General features: G+C 40.1%; 2 protein-coding genes across 2 annotated transcripts; both read left to right on the forward strand.

Moving 5' to 3' along the window:
* The first annotated feature begins 1,047 nt into the window (after window positions 1–1,047).
* Window positions 1,048–7,902, forward strand: hprt1 (hypoxanthine phosphoribosyltransferase 1). The gene is made up of 9 exons (XM_053428062.1): window positions 1,048–1,256; window positions 3,836–3,942; window positions 5,064–5,247; window positions 5,831–5,896; window positions 6,295–6,312; window positions 6,391–6,473; window positions 6,615–6,661; window positions 6,778–6,854; window positions 7,003–7,902. The coding sequence occupies exons 1-9, from the start codon at window positions 1,230–1,232 to the stop codon at window positions 7,048–7,050; spliced, it is 657 nt and encodes a 218-aa protein (XP_053284037.1). The 5' UTR covers window positions 1,048–1,229; the 3' UTR covers window positions 7,051–7,902.
* A 775-nt stretch (window positions 7,903–8,677) lies between these two features.
* Window positions 8,678–18,912, forward strand: pabir2 (PABIR family member 2). The gene is made up of 10 exons (XM_053428060.1): window positions 8,678–9,750; window positions 9,885–9,963; window positions 10,065–10,118; window positions 11,610–11,653; window positions 11,740–11,794; window positions 12,139–12,240; window positions 12,771–12,856; window positions 15,738–15,802; window positions 16,226–16,325; window positions 17,135–18,912. The coding sequence occupies exons 1-10, from the start codon at window positions 9,644–9,646 to the stop codon at window positions 17,271–17,273; spliced, it is 831 nt and encodes a 276-aa protein (XP_053284035.1). The 5' UTR covers window positions 8,678–9,643; the 3' UTR covers window positions 17,274–18,912.
* Window positions 18,913–19,983: the final 1,071 nt, after the last annotated feature.

Below are 19,983 nucleotides of genomic sequence, written 5' to 3' on the forward strand. Positions count from 1 at the left end.
ACACATCCAGTAAGCACACAATTAAAGACTTGTAAGTTGTAAGTATAAATACATTTGGGTGTTGCTCTCAAATAGACAATCTAACACTTTTTTTCACGCCAAGGTCAGGGTGATAAAGTGCACTTCACTTTTGAGCAACACTATGTAACTTTGCCATTAATGTCTTTTCATGTATTTTTTATATATATGCTCATAATCGTTAATATTTCAAACTCAACGTGGGAAAAGAAGGAGGCTCGGGTCTTTTACCTGCCAGTGGCCATGTCTACATGTTATCTGCATTCTACTGATGATACCTTTTTGTCTCCTCACTATCTCCCCTTGGGGTTAATTTATGTCAGAGTTGCGTAAACCAATTGTTATCACCAGTTTTTATCTAAACCCTCAGAGTTTGACAGCTTAGTTAGTTAACCCAGAGGTCATGTTTACTCTCAGAGTTTCTTCTTCCTGTTGTCTGAATCCAAGGTCAGGATGATGACATTTTCTACACTTTAAAGCAACACTATGTAACTTTTAGTGAGCAACAGCGCCCTCTGCAGCCACACAGGATTATTGGTTCTATTGAGCGCCATCTCCCAGCCCAATTAATTGGTGTCCGTGTGGTCGAAAAACAACCATAAATCTCTTGAAGGAAGCTCTGAATGTATAGTCCCACTCACGGACCTGAAACACAACTGAACGGCGGATATTTCCCACAATCCCCGGCTTCCAGTACTAGAACACCTGTAACAAATACACCAAACTCTGTTTAGAATTCTTAATATTTTAAAAGTTTCTTCACTGAATATTGGAGATAGAGGATGGTTTATAATAACTTCGTAGTCAGAAATGGAAACATGACACTCGGGTGAACGCTTTTAACCCTAACCCTATTGGTCTGCTAGGGGGTTGGTACGTGAATTGTCATGACCGATTTGTGTACTTTCTATTTTCCTTACCTTCTCCTTCACCTTTTTATTGACAGTCTTTGGGTGACACTCACAGGCAGCGCCTCCAGACGCGGAGGGGCGGGGCTAACCCGACTCTTTCACCTTTGATTTGCCCGCCGCTCTCCTACGTCACAACCTACACACACACATTCCGGAACAAGACAGAAAAAACCCTTTGTGACGACTCTGCACCTCCATGTGTGTGTGAGTGTGCTCCTGTCACAAGGGGGACATCGTGGAAAACATCGCAGTCTTCCTCATCTGCCCGCGTATAGCTGACCGACAGGGAGTGACCCGGACATGGCGACATCCAGCTCCTGCGTGGTGGTGAGTCTCCTCCGCAGCAACCGGAACATTAAGAGCACAAGGTGGAACGAGGTTACTCAGAGAACAACGCGCCATTTACAGAAAAGCCACGCGTGATAAAAAAAAATACAGCTTCCACTGTTTTCTGTCGGTAATGAATCAGTGGTGTGCGTGTGTCGCCTGGGCGGAAAATAAAAGTGCGTTTTTCACATGTGGCGTGGCCCGCGGCTGTGGAGACCGTCACAGACACGCGCCCTCCACGATCAGTGTCCGTGACGCAGAAGACGCCTATCACGGAAACATGTGCGTCTGACTGTGCGGGTTATACGTGAGCATTAATATCATGCTGATACACACATTACTAACACATTATTACACTGGAAGACAACAAACGATCTGCTAACCAGGGGGCGCTATGCAGTCTCCCTCCTTTACAGTGCTCAGCTTTATGTTGATTCATAACCATGGAAATAACAGAGGTTTTCAGAGGTGGGGAGGCCGTTCACCTCTGTGACTGCAACTGAACAAATATCACACAGTGATCAAAAGGAGTTAACCCAGCAGTGTGTTATGTTTGCTCGGTGGTTGTGTGTCTGTGGGATCATCTGACACGATCCCACAGGAATTTAGTTAAAATGTGGAGTATCTCTCTCTAAGCTTTCTTCAAGGCGAGGTTCATAGTCTCACATTTGTAACCTCCATGTCTCATCTGATCGTCAATTTTTAACACCACGGTGGTTAACGTTAGATCTATGCAACATCCGGTTTTTGGCCTTTGCTGCATATTTCCCCTGCAGAACAGAAAAGTCCTCCACTGAGAAGCAGTTTATTTAATCCTGTTATAGACTACTGTGTAAGTCTATGGTTTGTAAATGTTTGTGTTTTAAATGAGGGGTGAGATAAGTTATCTATTTTAAAAAAAAACTCTTGTCAACTTTGAAATTACACATGACTTCGCCAAAGGCCCAGATGTCCTTGTTTTTTCCCAGTATCTAAACGCAGCATGTATTTGTGGATTTTTGGAGACCTTGAAAAGAGTCTCACAGTCACAACTCCACAAGCAAATGTAAACTGACTCATGTTTATAAAGCGATCTTCACATGCAAAATTCACAGTCAGTATAAAATGTGTGAAACCCAAACAGTTTCACACAGTGTCAGATCTTATTTTAAGCTGTAGATCATTTATTGCACATTTGTTAACATTTTGACCCCAATTTTCTCTATATTAGGAGTAATTCAGAGGACATGATAATTGGATTGTATCATGATTAGCAGGGGATAACAGATTTACTGTAGCTGTGCTCTGTCTCTCATAATTTACTTAATGTGTAACATAATGTTATGTTGATTGGATTCTTCTAAGCCACAACACTGACATATGTTCCTCACAAAACTCTTCTTTTTCTTAGTTGTCCCAAACTGAACATGAATTCCTACACTTCAAGAACAGAAATATATGCCTGCACAGTATGTGTCTGGTGGTCAGATCAGTTTTGAGTGAGAGCACTAGGTCATGTGTGCATTCTGTACCATGTATTATAGATAAGACATAGAATCACTAACCGGTGATGGCCTTTATTAATGAATAACCTATGCTCTATTTGTCAGGACATTTCCAGAACTTGAAATCCAATGTTTTATTGTCATTAAGTCTGAACTTCAGACTGACTGACACAGATGATGAAATACACCTTTAGCTAAAAACAGCATTAAAAGACAGTGAAACCTCCTGTATCACATTTGAAATGAGATTAGCTGAGTAGAGCATTGTCACCAAACATGGACTTTGTCTGCAAAATCATAGATCTCAGACTAGTTCATTGGGTTCTTTATCATGTTTTTGGTTCAAACCTTAAATAACAGGCAACAATCATATGACTAACGGCGAACACAGGGACATCTGTTTGGTATCAGTCTCTATTATTTGTAACCGAATGGATGTAGCCCGAACAGATGGACCTGTTTTTTCCCTTTGAGCAGACATAGGGGAAATGCTCTAATCTGCGTTAACCTCATGCAATGAGAGGATGGACACTTTGCAACTCCGAGTTAAGCAACTTTGTTGACTTGTGAATTTGTCTGTGGTCACTCAAATTATTTATTCCCACAGCATGTCCAGCTCTGCACCAGCTTCCCGATGTCACATGATTCCACTTATGCTCACTGGGTTCATGTGGCATGCAGTTCATATCGGAGCGGAAAATTCGATTTTTACAAAAAAAAGCACAGGAAAATAAATATTTCAGAATTAGGCTAGGTGTGAAATTACTGGAAAGACATGTAATTAGAAGGAGATTATCTGTTGTGGTGAAGGGAGATTTTAATCATGGTATAATGGAAAGTTTCTCTCTCTAAGAATCTTAGGTTTGTATGTACTGCCTCAGTGTAGATCTGGAGGGAGATCCTGGATATTTATTCTGCAAAATCCCACACTGTCCTCTAACTGTGAAACATATGGTGGGAACTGAACTTAGATCACTACCGACTCCACCCACTGCCCCCTCGTACTACCCTGTATCAGAGGACTGCGCCTTGTCCCATGTTAGGTAATAGTCCCAGAGATTTTCTTTAACCCCTTTGTGTCGTGTTTTATTTCAGATAAGTGATGAGGAGCAGGGGTATGACCTGGACCTTTTCTGCATACCAAAGCACTATGCCTCTGACCTGGAGAGGGTATACATCCCACATGGACTCATCTTGGACAGGTGGGGTGTAGCATTATTAGCAGCTTGTAGCAGAGCTTTTAGAAATGTGATTAATTCAAAGGATCAAATAAATTGTGGGTAGTTTGAATGATTGGTTCTGTTGATTAACTCCCAGCCATATGCTCAGTAACAGATGGGTTACTGAAGTGTATGTTGTCCCCCCCCCCTACCTTTATTCAAGATTGTGGTCTTTCAGTTGGAGAGGAGGACTTATTGATTTCACGTTCAGATTTCCTAATACTTTTTAATTACCCTACCAATTGAATACCAGGTGTATTGAGGACAAATTAAATATCCCTTCCTTATTGGCGTAACGCACGACAGACGCAAAAAGGAAAAAACTAAAAGAAAACAAATGCCTGATAACTAAAAACAGTGTCATACACGTAAAAGACCCTGGCAATAAGAGCCGACACTGGTGTCTGTGTGTTGTGAAGAAAATCACATGATCTCCGCAGCTGAATTGCTACGTAACTTCTGTCTCTGTCTGCTGCACCCGGCTGCTCCATATCGCCTGAATAATGCAGAGGATTTGTTTCTGTTGTGAACGCGTCTATGCAGAGAATTTCCTGCTGCACTGTGCATGTATGAAAAGCAAACTGCGGGTAAAATCCAGACTCAATTCTTCAGACTTTATCCGAAGGTCATGTCAAAAAACTTCTCTGTTCTCAAACTGAAAGACCTCACTTTTGATTAAAGCTAGGATGAACACTGATACAATTGCTACAATTGTGTTGCGTTTGCATAATCATAACAATAAGAAATGTCACACACTATTTAAATTGTTATTAGATGTTAAAAAGTGATATATTTTTTTCCTGTAGTTTAAAAAAAAGCCTTAAACAGGAACACTTTTTTCTTTAGTAAATTCTGTTAACCGGATCTCCATGGTCATTGTTCTTTGGGGTGTTTAGTAATAACAGCTATGTCTGCCGACACAAGAAATGGAAACTGCTGCTGACTTTCATCTCTCTCTCTCTCTCTCTCTCTCTCTCTCTCTCTCTCTCTCTCTCTCTCTCTCTCTCTCTCTCTCTCTCTCTCTCTCTCTCTCTCTCTCTCTCTCTCTCTCTCTCTCTCTCTCTCTCTCTCTCTCTCTCTCTCTCTCTCTCACGTGTCCCCAGGACAGAGAGACTGGCCAGAGAGATCATGAAAGAAATGGGGGGCCATCACATTGTGGCCCTCTGTGTGCTCAAAGGGGGCTACAAGTTCTTTGCAGACCTGCTGGACTATATCAAGGCCCTGAACAGGAACAGTGACCGCTCCATCCCAATGACAGTGGACTTCATTCGCCTCAAGAGCTACTGTGTAAACCAACAATATTAATCTTTTATTGTAACAACAATTTCACTTTTCTTAAAAAGAAGTTCACAACCTGTAGTTTATGCACAACTGTGGGTAAATAGAAAAAATAGTAAGAAAATATGGATGAATACATTTTCCGCAGGTAACAAGAAAGAAAAGTTCTGAGCGTTCGTTTAGTTTTTTTGTGAAGCAAATCAGAAAGCTTCAGACATCTTTAAGTGGAGTTGGAACATTTCTCCTTCAAAAGACTTTAAATGAAACATTTTGACATCACAAATAAGACATGTCAATATATTAAAATAGTAATGCCGATACAATAATTTCCACTCAAATAGGCAATTATAGAACTGAGAGCCTGATAAAAAACTGACAAAAGCACATACTAGTTTCTCTATTTATTTAAGAATATCTGCTTTGTTCACATTTTCTAAGGACTGAAATATATATATATAAAATAATTATGCAATATGCCACAGACATAGCCCCTTTTGTGTGGTTTGGTCCTGATGCACATGCATATGTACAAGTCTCAATGTGAAGTCGGTAGCACTTTATTGTTGGCCTCACATTATTCTTGTCTCTACAGAACGACCAGTCGACAGGTGAAATCAAAGTTATTGGTGGAGATGACTTGTCTACACTGACAGGCAAGGTAAGACGTATGGAGGGAGGCATTATAATGACGGATACAACCCTGTTGACATAATATTGGCTTAAAATTGTATGAACTTTCAAAAGAAAGCAGACTTTACTGCTTGTTTTCCATCCTGACTAATGCTGCTGAAAGGCACTTGATTAATAATTTTGGAAACCAGTTTTAATTGGACTATCGACATGTTGATGGTGATATTTGATGATAATGACTGTGGTACACTGAAGCAAAGCTAAACAGATTTGTTTTGTTTGTCAGCTGCCAGTAACAATATTGGCTGTTTCGATTCTAACACTCCTCTTTAAATACAGACAGTGGGTCAATCGCACATGAAGGTGTCATGTGCCCAGTGTACTGCTCCTCTCTGAAATAATGTCTTTTCTTTCCTCTTTACACAGAATGTCTTGATCGTGGAGGTAAGCGCTGTTTCATTATATTGAAGTAGAAAACTTTTAATTCCAGCTCCACTAAAATGCTCTTCTTTGGGTTTCAAGGACATTATCGACACAGGGAAGACGATGAAGACGTTGTTGGAGCTCCTCAAGCAGTACAAACCCAAAATGGTTAAAGTAGCAAGGTAACGTCATCTGCTCATAGCTTCCTTTAAAATACTAACTACTGTATCTTATGCGACAAAAGTATCATGTTTCTTGTCAGTGCTTCATGCAACTATTAAGAATTTTCATAAGATTGATGATCAACCTGGATTCTGTCTTAGTTTGTTGGTGAAGAGAACTCCAAGAAGTGTTGGCTACCGACCAGACTGTGAGTTCAAGACCAATGTTTTCTATTACAACCTTACAGTTGTTGTTTTTTTACTATATGTTACAGTGTGTTTGCAACAAATGAGAAAGTGATGCATTCACCTGTTTTCTTTGTAGTTGTTGGATTCGAGGTCCCTGACAAATTCGTGGTGGGATACGCGCTAGACTACAACGAGTACTTTAGAGATCTAAATGTAAGTATTTGAGATACACAAAGAAACATAATTACTCAGGTCTCTCATTATTTGATGTCTTTTTACATATATAATAATCATGACCAGGCTAAGAGACTCTAACATTTATAATACGCTGTGGTACTAAATTAATCTTTTTCTGTTTCAGCATATCTGCGTCATTAGTGAAACAGGGAAGGAGAAGTACAAGGCATGAAGAGCACTTCAAACCAAATTAAATGTATGGTTATATATTTTTCTTTTGCAGTCCATTTTTAATTGTTACTTCACATTTGTGTCAGCAAAAGTACTCAGGCTTCACGAAGACTCACTGCATTTGCTGTTTTCAGCCACCACACACTGAATTCATCCTTAGGCTGATTGCCTTTGAAAGAACCACAAAAGCATCAAACAACATGAAGCCCAGCTTTGTCCCCACACTGATTATTTTTCTAAGCGATTGATTAATTTATTAAAAGCAATGCTGCTAATTTTAAGTACAGTATCACAATTGTTGTAGTACCGTAACATTTCAAAGATTTGACCACCTTTATTCTATTTTATAATGTATTGCTTTTTGTTTTAATTATGTTTTTACGAGTGGGCAATCGATACTGGCACTTGAGAAGACAATGTTACATTCTCTTTACACCTGTTTGTATATTTTGGGACAAAATCCTTTTCTATGTAACTGTTGTTTGAGAACATATTCTTAAGATTCAGTGTAGAAAAGTAACCCAGATGTTGGCTGTATTAAAACACTTTGGCATGATCGGGATGACATCATCTTATTTAAGAATCTAAATTAACACCAATGCATCCTATGGGTCAGTAATTGTATTTAAGGTAAAAACACAAATCCTTTTTATGCTGGAAATTATTTTTTTATTTTTGAGATTTGTGAAGGGGCAGTAAAAAATGACTTACTCATCAAATAATTCATCTACATGTACCTATCTTGGAATTAAACTTTTTTTAATTCAACCATATCATATGCTCTGTGAACCCATGTTGATTGAAGTTTGCTATACCAGCCATTAAATGTTGACACTTCTCACCTCTCCTGCAACCTGTGGATTTCACTAGAAAAGCTTTTTATACAACTTAACACCAAATACTTTGAACGTTGAAATAATATCTGGGAAACAGTGGGAATGCTGTAAGTGTGCAGTTTGTGATTAGGGACCCACAGAGTCAATGTTGTTGATTACCTAATGCTCAGGGAAAATGAAACAAATAACTGAGGACTAATTATTCTAATGCTGAGCGTTTATGTGTTTTCATATGAGCTTATTTTAAAATTGTTTGATACATTTCCTTGATTATTTTATATTGAAAGAGTTTGGAGGATTTTGCGAATCAAAACTTTGATTAAGGAATTGCAATTTGTTTACTTTGAATTCTATGCTTTTATAAGTTAAATAGTTAATCAAACTCTGCCTTTAACTGTCAAATGTTGATCAAAGCTTCCATTTCTCGTATTATAACTAATAATCACACACTTCTTTGTGACAGTTGAATAGATGTTCTTGAAAACATCACATTGAAGACTACTGAGATGTTGTAAGCAGTCAGTATTACAACATGGACAGTGAGGTGTTTGGCTGCTCATGTCTGAGTAACCATCAACCCTTCATCCTCATCCACTCTCTGCACAGGACAGATGTTAATGAACAAGGTAAATTAATTCAAACCTGCCTTTTCCAGCAAGGTTTCTCGGATCAGGAGTAAGGAGAGCTTTCACCATTCATACATCACACGCACGGTGAATGAGAGGAGCCTACCCAGGAACCAGAGGCTGCAGGCCGCCACATCCCGCCTGAGCACGCCGGTAGATCAGGGGTTTGATTGGACAGGTCTGCCCTCTTTAAAAGGGGCGTGAAGTTTACTGCTAGCACAGTTAGCTGCTCTGTGATCATCTGGGATTCAGCTCACTCCTGGTGGCGCCCTGCAGAAACGAAAATAACACATTATAGCGCGAGTACTACTGGGAACCGACTTGTTTTTAAAAGTCTGCTAGCCGGGCCATTACCGAGCTGATGCAACAGGAGCGTGTATTGATATGCTGGACATGGCATTGTGGCCATTGGCGTTAACGCTAATTTAGCTAGTTAGCTCAGCAGGCTAGGTTGCCAGGCGGTTGGCTGTAACATCGACTAGCTGAAGTTAGCTTGCTGTGCTGTGTTAGCCAGAGGGTAGACTCGCACTTATGGGGACGAGTGTTACAGCGGCAGCGTCGCTTCATTAACTACGTTAGTCTTGTGGCGACCATTCATTTTGTTTTCAGATAAAGTAAGGGGCTACTTTGGCTATCGTTAGCTCGGTGAGCGCGCTATCATGCTGTAGCAGCTGAGCGGGGTTTGAGTCGCCAGCCTCTGCCGCCTCGCTCCAGCGCTCCCACGGGTCGGTAGCTAGCTGTTACCTGGCATTGTGCGGTATGTAGCCATGGCGTGCTAACCATCCATCAGGAAAGTTTATGCCTGGTCAGAACATCGAAGACAATGTTGGTAGTGGAGACTGACCATGCAGCCGTTGTGTGATGAAGTGTAGCGATAACGTCATGGTGGTTAACAGCCAGTGTTGACCTCCTTCATACAGACGACGGGGCCTTGCTGTGGCTTATCTGCTCCACACCGCGTTAGCTAGTCGCTCTCACGTCCGCTCTGTCGCCTGGTTCCTGATGTTTCCTCTTCAACTGTAAAGTTAGTGCAGTTTGCAGCGCAACAATGTGACGCGGCCGAGCTGATTTGAGCATTTTGATGACTTGTTGACGGGCATTGTTAGCTAGCAAAAGGAACAACTCGTGAGGCATGGCCCAGGAGAAGATGGAGCTGGATCTGGAAATCCCATCTTCGTTAGTGCAGACCGATGGCCACTTGAGGAGATCCAACAGTGCACCCATGATCAATGGCTTAAGGTTTTACACGATCACATAGCTGTTCTACTTTACTGCAGTATCCTTTTCATTCACACTGCAGCAAATGCATCACCCCTGTCGTCAAAAGTAGGTGATTGATGACATCAGGTTGTTGTGTAAATGTGTCCTTGCAGTGATAACTCCCAAGTGTTCCAGAGAGAGGTCCTGCGCAGCCGGAGAAACAGCACTACAGTTGTAAACAGGCCCAACATGGTATATATTACTCTGATTCAAATGCATGGTAACACAATTAATGAATGTATGAATAATTCCATATTGAATGCTCTCCCCTCCGCTCCTGTCCTTCTCTACAGGTCCCTTCATCGCCTATCCGTGTCCCCAGCACCAGACTTCACCAGATCAAACAAGTAAGAAAAGACACTGTTTCTAGGGTGTGTTTCGTTTTGAGATGGAGCATGTGAGGCCACCGTCTCCTTCTCAAGCCATTGGGCGTGACGTGGATTCAAAAACATGCCAGAGCACCAATGTTTGGAGCTCACAGAGCTGTCGGTCTTGCAGGGTTGATCAACTGGTAGTATCGGGCTCCAACAGAGGAACTGGTCCATGTTTTGTCATCTCCCCGTCTTCTCCATACGTGAAGTGCAAACGTTTGATTTATGATTTACCTTTGAGTCTGAATTAGTTTGATTACAGCGACTTGAGAGTGATCACTGTTCATAGTAGAAATGTTCCGATGCCATATTCCCTGTATAGTAGCAGCTGTATGCTATTAACCCTGTAAAGTAAACCCTTTAAGTAACTGTTAAAGTGCCGCCACAATTTATAAATGGTATTGCTTTTTTGAGGGGCGAGCGGTGAGACCTAAAATCAATATCACGATTATTTCAGACTTTTACCTCTAAGGATTAATGAACAATTATTTTAGGGTTTGTTTGCAGACATTTTAATAAGTTCTGGTTAATGCTGCACTCTACTGTATCTTCCCACAGCATGTTTTGGCCTCCGGCCATGGTCAGCCTCTCTGTTTACCATAGAGTGGACTTTCACAAACATGCTAGATAAACACTTCAAAAGTACGGGAGTTAACAGGGCCACCAGTCCTTCAAGGTCAGACTGAGTTGGTAGTATAAGACTCCCACATTCTTAATGATTTTTACAACCTAACTCTATAACTCTAGTTTTAAATTGAGAAAAGACAAACATATGCAGTGATATTGTGTTTTCAGAGTGACAATGATTTGGAGAAGTCGATATCATGGTCTCCAAAGCGCATCGACTTTGAGTCTGAATTAGTTTGATTGCAGCGACTTGAGTGATCACTGTTCATAGTAATGTTCCGATGCCATATTCCCTGTATAGTAGCAGCTGTATGCAACCCTGTAAAGTAAACCCTTTAAGTAGCTGTTAAAGTGCCGCAACAATTTCTAAATATTATGGCTTTTTTGAGGGGAGAGCGATATGACCTAAAATCCATATCACGATTATTTCATAATTTTACCTCGATTACGATTAATGAACAATTATTTTAGGGTTAGTTTGCAGACACTTTAATAAGTTCTGATTAACGCTACACTAACAGGATTCACTTCCTCACAGCTCTAAAAACAGTTCTTGCCCATGGCAGTACATCACACCTGCTGTTTTGAGGTGGCAAAGAAGTGATTCCACGGATAATAAAAAATATGCAGTTTATAACGGAAAAAATATTATATTTTAAAGAGATAGTATCAATGCATAGATGTGCACACTTGACGATGCCTGGCCATGCAGTTTCAATGGCATTTTGCTGATGCTGGTATCGGAACATATCAACTGTTAAATGGATGTTGTTCAGTATTCGGAGTTCAAATGAGAAACTCAGACTTTGTTGCCCATAACCCTCTTGTGTGCTCTTGCAGGAGGAGGGTGTAGATGTGATGAACAGAGAATTTGCTCACGAGCGGTAAGTTCATTATTTATCTGTGCAGTTGGTGGATGTATAGTTAAATTGCGAAGTCATAATCAAATTCCTTGTTTTTGTGCACGCAGGGAAATTCAAAGCGCCATGCAGATCAGCCAGTCCTGGGAAGAAAGCCTTAGTTTGGTAAAAACAACTCTTCATTACAGCTTGTCCAACCCCCATTAGTGTTGTTTATATGTTCTTTTAATGCGGAGCCTTGAAAGCCGCCTCTACTGTATCATCCCACTGCATGTTTTGGCCTCCGGCCATGGTCAGCCTCTCTTTTTACCGTAGAGTGGACTTTCACAAACATGCTAGATAAACACTTCAAAAGTACGGGAGTTAACAGGGCCACCAGTCCTTCAAGGTCAGACTGAGTTGGTAGTATAAGACTCCCACATTCTTAATGATTTTTTCAACCTAACTCTATATAACTCTAGTTTTAAATTGAGAACCGATAAACATATGCAGTTATATTGTGTTTTCAGAGTGACAATGATTTGGAGAAGTCAGTATCATCGTCTCCAAAGCGCATTGACTTTGTGCCCGTGTCGCCAGCCCCATCCCCAACCAGAGGGCTTGGAAAAAAGGTACATCTGACTTCAATATGTTTACATGCGCACCCTAACCTGATTTATTCTGTGAAGGTAAAAAGTTAAAGTACTTTCACGGTCTGTGGTAACCTGATTGTCAGAACACGATGCAATCAGGCTAATGAATGGAAGTCTGTGCCTGGTAGCCTGCAGGAAGCAATTTATTGGAAACTCAAAAAAACACAGGAACGTTATTCCTATTGGATATGAGTAATTTGATTTCTTACGGTTTGCTGCTGCCTCAGTAATAAAATAAGTTTTATTTTGAGATACATTAGTGTACTTTGGAAATACTTGGCAGATTCGATATGTTTTGCTGCATTTTTAAGGGAAATATTAATAGATGTAACAGAACTTCTAATGATAAACAAATAACCTGTATGTTTATTGGATATACAGGGCATTAACTATAATTACAGAAACCGTCTTATTTCCTTAATCTGAATTAAATTAATAAAATGCATCTGTTCAGTTTGATGTGTCAATGCTGATATATTTTGTCTTCCGTTTCCCTTCCCTCCGAGCAGCAGTGTTTCTCTCCTTCATTACAAATCCTTGTAAGCAGCAATGGTCTAACACCCAGCCCAATACCCAGCCCGACACGGCGCTTCAGGTGAGGACCAAGTTTTTGAGTTAACCAGTTCATAATCACTATAGTTTGTCCTTTTTCTAAATTTGATGAAAATATCGGTTTTCTGTGAGCCTGTACTGAAACCAGCTGGATCCAGTTCAACTGTAAAATCCCTCCTTTGGCACTAAATTGGATTCTTAGTAGAAAATTATACAATGTCTGCAGTCCCTTAAAAAATGGCCTCTCATAAATGCTGACTGTACAAAAAAAAAAATATAAGTCGCTTTGGACAAAAGCATCAGCTGAATGACATGTAATTAGGGTTGCAAAATTCCGGGAATATTCAAACCTGGAAACTTTCCATGGGAATTAACGGGAATAAACTGGAAATTGTGTGGGGAATTTATACTAACTGTATTTACCTTTTCATATACAGACATAAATATTAACATTTTGTTTTGTCATAGGCTGATTTGAGCCCTAAGAAAACTTTGGGCACTTGACTATATGCTTCTGCATCTTTGTGTCATTCTTAACATACAGTGCCTTGCATAAGTATTCACCCCCTTTGGACTTTTCTACATTTTGTCATGGTATAACCACAGATTAAAATTTATTTCATCGTGAGTTTATGTAATGGACCAACACAAAATAGTGCATCATTTGGAAGTGGGGGGAAATATTACATGGATTTCACAATTATTTACAAATAAAAATCAGAAAAGTGTTGAGTGCATATGTATTCACCCCCTTTACTGTGAAACCCCTAACAAAGATCTGGTGCGACCAATTGCATTCACAAGTCACATTTGCAAGTCACATAATTAGTAAATAGGGTCCACCTGTCTGCAATTTAATCTCAGTATAAATACACCTGTTCTGTGACGGACTCAGAGTTTGTTGGAGATCATTACTGAACAAACAGCATCATGAAGACCAAGGAGCTCACCAAACAGGTCAGGGATAAAGTTGTGGAGAAATATGAAGCAGGGTTAGGTTATAAAAAAATATCCAGAGCTTTGAACATCTCTCTGAGCACCATAAAATCCATCATAAGAAAATGGAAAGAATATGGCACAACCGCAAACCTACCAAGAGGAGGCCGTCCACCCAAACCGAAGAGTCGGACAAGGAGAAAATTAATCAGAGAAGCAACCAGGAGGCCCATGGTTACTCTGGAGGAGTTGCAGAGATCCACAGCTGAGGTGGGAGAATCTGTCCACAGGACAACTATTAGTCGTCTACTCCACAAATCTGGCCTTTATGGAAGAGTGGCAAGAAGAAAGCCATTGTTGAAAGGGATCCATAAAAAATCCCGTTTGGAGTTTGCCAGAAGCCATGTGGGAGACACAGCAAACATGTGGAAGAAGGTGCTCTGGTCAGATGAGACCAAAATGGAACTTTTTGGCCTCAATGCAAAACGCTATGTGTGGCGAAAACCCAACACTGCCCATCACCCTGAGCACACCATCCCAACAGTGAAACATGGTGGTGGTAGCATCATGCTGTGGGGATGCTTCTCTTCAGCAGGTACAGGGAAACTGGTCAGAATAGAGGGAAAGATGGATGGAGCCAAATACAGGGAAATCCTTGAAGAAAATCTGATGCAGTCTGCAAAAGACTTGAGACTGGGGCGGAGGTTCATCTTCCAGCAGGACAATGACCCTAAACATACAGCCAGAGCTACAAAGGAATGGTTTGGATTAAAGAATGTTAATGTCTTAAAATGGCCCAGTCAAAGCCCAGACCTCAATCCAATAGAGAATCTATGGCAAGACTTGAAGATTGCGGTTCACAGACGGTCTCCATCCAATCTGACTGAGCTTCATCTTTTTTGCCAAGAAGAATGGACAAACCTTTCCATCTCTAGATGTGCAAAGCTGGTAGAGACATACCCCAAAAGACTTGCAGCTGTAATTGCAGCGAAAGGGGGTTCTACCAAGTATTGACACAGGGGGGTGAATACTTATGCACCCAACAGATGTCAACTTTTTTGTTCTCATTATTGTTTGTGTCACAATAAAATTTATTTTGCACCTCCAAAGTACTATGCTTGTTTTGTTGATCAAACGGGAAAAAGTTTATTTAAGTCTATTTGAATTCCAGTTAGTAACAGTACATAATGGGAAAAAGTCCAAGGGGGGTGAATACTTATGCAAGGCACTGTAGGTCTTTGCACAGTACTTGCAAACCGACACAGCCTTTCCTTCTACATTGGCTGGGGTGAAATATCTCCACACAAGAGATAGTGCACGTGGCATTGTTCTGTAGAATAAGATGAGAAAAAAGCTTGTAAAAAAACACTAAAGCAATGCCAGAGATATAAATACTTGGTCAATTGGAATCGTCTTTAAAAATATTTTACAATTGATGGATAAATGAATAGAAATAGGCTAGATGAACAATCCTCAATCAGCATGCTAATATATTTTCCCCAGTTATATCATCAAAACTTACCTGACTAGTCCTGCACACTACAGCAGGCCTCAATAGCCCTGCTGTAGTGTGCAGGATGCTGGCAATTATCTGTGCATGTGATGGAGAAATGCACAGTGGAGGGTTGAAATTCAACGTGCAGCGTGTGCTGCATTCCATACATCTTTAAAATAGAGTTTTGAATGATGTTTTTAGTGCTCAGGGTTTAATTTGTGTAATTTTTTTTTTCTTCAAAATTCCCTAGCTGAATATTCCCATGGAAAGTTTCCGGAAATTTTCCGCCCCTTTGCAACCCTACATGTAATGTAAAAGATAATTTATTTCAATAATTTGTACCCGTGTCTTAGTAAATCTATCCGTATGATACATCTGAAGAGGACAGATTATTTTCTTGGGCCCTGTGTACCTTTTACTAATTGCCACTGATTGTGTCTCTATTACAAAAAATATACTGGTTTGACGACATGCAAGTTTCTGTCTTCCTCAGCCGACGCAGTCAAAGCCCCATCAACTGCATCAGAGCCAGCATACTGGGGCCAATAAAACGCAAAGGTGAGATACCTGACATGCTTCTAGAGAGACAGTCATCATATTCAGGATAATTTTGTTTGTAGGTAAAAAGAATATTGCTCAAAGTATGTAAATGGTGTTTGCGCTATGCACAGAGCCAATAAGGAATTACATTTTGTGACATTAGTGAGAAACTTTTTAGGGACCATCTTCAAACCTTTAACCTACACAAAGCTCTTATGGTTGCAGTTACTAAATGATTAAAAAGTTTTGAATATTCGAATGGCTTTTCTCTAATAGTTCACTTAATTTTCTTGTTTTGATTTAAGTTTTAGAGACTGAAATAGCTCACTGACGTCATCTGATAAGATCTGTGCTTTATATATTCAATCGATTATGTGGCTCTTAGACTCACCACAATGTGTGTGCACATAAATTTCTAAATGTACGGCTCTGTTGACTCAGGAGGTGAGATGGAGACGGAGAGTCAACCCAAGAGGCTCTTCCAGGGCACCACCACCATGCTGTCCTCCGACATCTCCAGCCTGTCCGATCTGAGTTCTTGGTAAGACTCAAGTTGCTTTCAGACTTGCACTGCAGTTTTCTGGAGGGGCTGTATAGAACAAACATGTCCAATTCCATTGCTCCGGATGTTTACCGGCCAACACCCTAGTAACATGTCTGAAAAATGTCAGTGAGCAACTGTAAGAATATAGTAAAAAATTCACAGTGAGTGAGTTGGTGACATTCATTACGCGAGACAGATGCAAAACTGGAGGAATACAAATATCTCAGGATCATATACGTAGAAGACGACGATGAAGAACTTGGAAAGACGACATGATTTGACAGCTTTCTCACAAAGGCCGATTCCAGTGTCTATGTGCTGTATAAAAAACATGTAGGCAACCCACGTAACTTAAGGAGTTATGGTTAAAATGAATTTGTAGGATTTTCGTGTCAATAACTTTGAATTAAAGATTTCAATCTGTGGGAATAACTACTCTCCACTGGGTTCTTAGATATATTGCAACTACATTTGCTTTTTTCCCTTATTGCACACCTGCCCTTTTAAACAGTGCATACTTAGTACTGTGCAAAATGTCTTTGTATTTTTTACCCAGTTGTGAATATGACTAAGTATATTGCATACAGTCAACAGGCTTGTTTTGGTCATGTGTGGGCATATATATATATATATGAGTAAGTCTACTGTTGGAGCTCATTTTGTGTTAATGTAAAATGCTCATTTAAATGTAGTAACTCATTCTCGAGAGTTCAGTATATGTCAGCATAGTTTTTAAGATATTACATAAATTGGAAAAGGAACAAAGTGTCTCGGTAAATTTCCAAACAAGACTTCTTTCGTTTCAGTCACTCTCCAGATTTACTGGATGTCAGTCTCAGCAGCGTCGGCTCCTCCACCGACTCCCCTGGCAAAATGGAGGGGGTGTCGCCCTCCTCATCCAGCAACTCGCCCTTCGCTTCCCTCCAGGATTTGTCCCCAAAATGAGAAGGGGGGTGGGGAAAAAGACACTAAAAAGGACTGGCATAGGGGGGGAAGCCCCTCTCTCCCCAGGGAACCAGTTACCTTTTCAGACCCTCCACCTCACCATCGGCTAGATTTAGTATAATGTTCCCTGCGTTTGCCTCTGGGTGACTGTTTTTCATGGCTGCTCTGTGGAGGGTCTAGATATGTTTTGAATTAAGGAAATGAAAGCCATGGACGAGGTTTGGTGTTTATAGAGGTTGAACCTAGTGAAACTGGGGATGACCGAAGTCACAGAGCATCAGCTGCTAGTTGAGGATCTTGGATGGTGCTTGGCTTCATAGTGATATTGTTTTTTTTTTGTTTTTTTTTAAAAGTGGCTATCCTGTAAAACTGTCCCACCAGTTCCCCTCACTGGAAAGAGACATTGAGCACTGGACAAAAAGAAAAGAGACTATTCGGATTTGTACATTTCTCCATATTTTTTGTGCTGGAGAACTTGTTTTCAGGCCTTTGTATTTACAGTCTGCAGATTTTGAAAGAAAAGATTTAACTTATTGTTTTTTCCTGCTTTGTTTGTAATTATGTACATATTAACCTTGTCAGATGTGGTACATAGTTTTAAATTTGGCTGTTAAGGGAATGTGGGCACACAACAGCGAAGGTTTTCTTTGTTAAAAGAACGTAAATTACTTCTGGGGTTCAGCAGATTCAAAATATTTTTATGAGACAGGCTGTGAACTGGTGGAATTCTCAGTTGGGCTTGTTTGTGCCCGTCGCTGTCCGTTACTGCAACTTTAACAGCTCAGTGGATGGAAGGATGGAAGGACATGATCTGTCAACACTAACAGTTTCTCTGTATCCTGTGTTCTTTTCAGGATGGACATGATGTTCTTTTTTTCTAAAAAATGTTTTTTTTATGGAGAGAACAGTTTATATGAATTGGATGGTGATAGGTTTCTATCTCAGTGGGGGAAAAATTACCCATTTGTGTTGTCATTTACACCAAATCAGCTGACTGCCTGAATGAATTGGCAGTAAAATCCAAAAGGCACCATAGTGAGTGAAGAGACTGCTGTTTCTGCTGTGTTGTTACATTTATTAAAAGCTTTTGTTGCACAGGACCCTCAATCCTGTCGTGTTTCCAGCCTGTGTAAGTCTTACAAAGGGAAGACATGACACTGAAATATTAGCGTTCTGTTGAAGAGCCCAAGAAATGCTGCATATTGAGGTTCAACCTGTACTTCCTGTCATTCATATCTATTGTGTAACTTGCACGGCTCAACCCCATCGACTTCCATGTGTATGTACAAAAGGAAGTGATTGTAAATCATTTAATGGAAGTGTGCCCTTTTCAATTTAAGGAAAAGTTTTAGTTGCAGTCCTGCTACTGAATGTTTATTTTTACAATTGAGAAAATGTGCAGGGGAGAAGCAGTTTGCTTTCCCTTCGGCCAACAAGGTATTTGAGATAAACCTTTTTTCTTTTTTTTTCATCTGAAGAATCATTGAGGGCACAAATCTAGCAGATATTCTTATTCCACACTGCGTCTGTGATTGAAAGGCTGTATTCTTTCAAGCTGGCAAACATCTCGCCCACCCTTGTGTCTTTTGTGATCGCAATTGTAGCGAACATCGGGACAAAATAAATTATTTCTTTATGATGTTTGTGTAAGTGTTTTTAAGTATATCAACCTTATTTCGTCATGAACCGTAGCTCCATGGCTTCAGAGAACATAACATCCACCCACCTCTGTAGTACCTGAACCCAACACATTCTTGTACTTGTATCTTAGTCTGGACATTTCAGGGTTCCCACGGTACCTGGAAAACATGGAATTTATTTTTTCATTTTCCAGGTTTGGAAAAGTCATGGAAACTGAGCAAAAGTGAACACTTCCATGGAAATTGAAACAGTTATCCTGGAAGATTGTATTGGATGATGTGTAAAATAGTAATAAAATGAAACTATTGAGCACAGAATTAAGATAAGTTTATAAAAACCCTTTACATGTGAACAGCTCTTACTGTAGATAGAAATGGATGATCCCATGTTGTAGAACATGCTCTTGGCATCCTATCTGGTGTATTGGATGTTGGAATTTGATCCTCAAATGTAAGAAGCTGTGTTTCAACTGTGTGATAAACCTGGGTTTATCAACGTTAGTTAGTAACCTGTGCAATCTTGCTAGCTAGCAAGCTGCAACTTGCTAGCTTCAGCTTACACTAGAATTGTTGACGTAATTTTTACCTTGCTTTTAAAATACTAGAACTATGTTCGATCCCCATATGTATTTCACTCACTGACTTTTCCTAAAACCGTGTTATTCACCACATTTAGGGGAGTTTGTTTTGAATTTGGATTCATTAATGATGGTTAGCAAGCACATGCAGTGCAATCTTGCTAGCCAACATTCAGCTTGCTAACTAACTAGCTAGTGTTGGCTAGCTTGCGTTGCTAGCTAACTACCAATACATTTTCACATTAGGCTGTGACATTACTTCTATACTAGTTGACATGACCAGTCTAGTCTTGATACATTTTGTAACATTCATTCTTATATCTACTTTTAGCTATTTTGTGATTTTTCGTTTTTTCTTTAAAAAAATGATACTACTAAATAGGAACATTTGGGGTGAGACATTTTTTAGGTTGCTGTACTGAGGAACCACAGGGGAACCAGCCTTATGTTTTTCCTTTTAGGTTCATTAGTTTGATTTACAAAAGCTTTTAC

Source organism: Pleuronectes platessa, chromosome 8, assembly GCF_947347685.1.
Source record: "Pleuronectes platessa chromosome 8, fPlePla1.1, whole genome shotgun sequence".
NCBI classification, from domain to species: Eukaryota; Metazoa; Chordata; class Actinopteri; order Pleuronectiformes; family Pleuronectidae; genus Pleuronectes; species Pleuronectes platessa.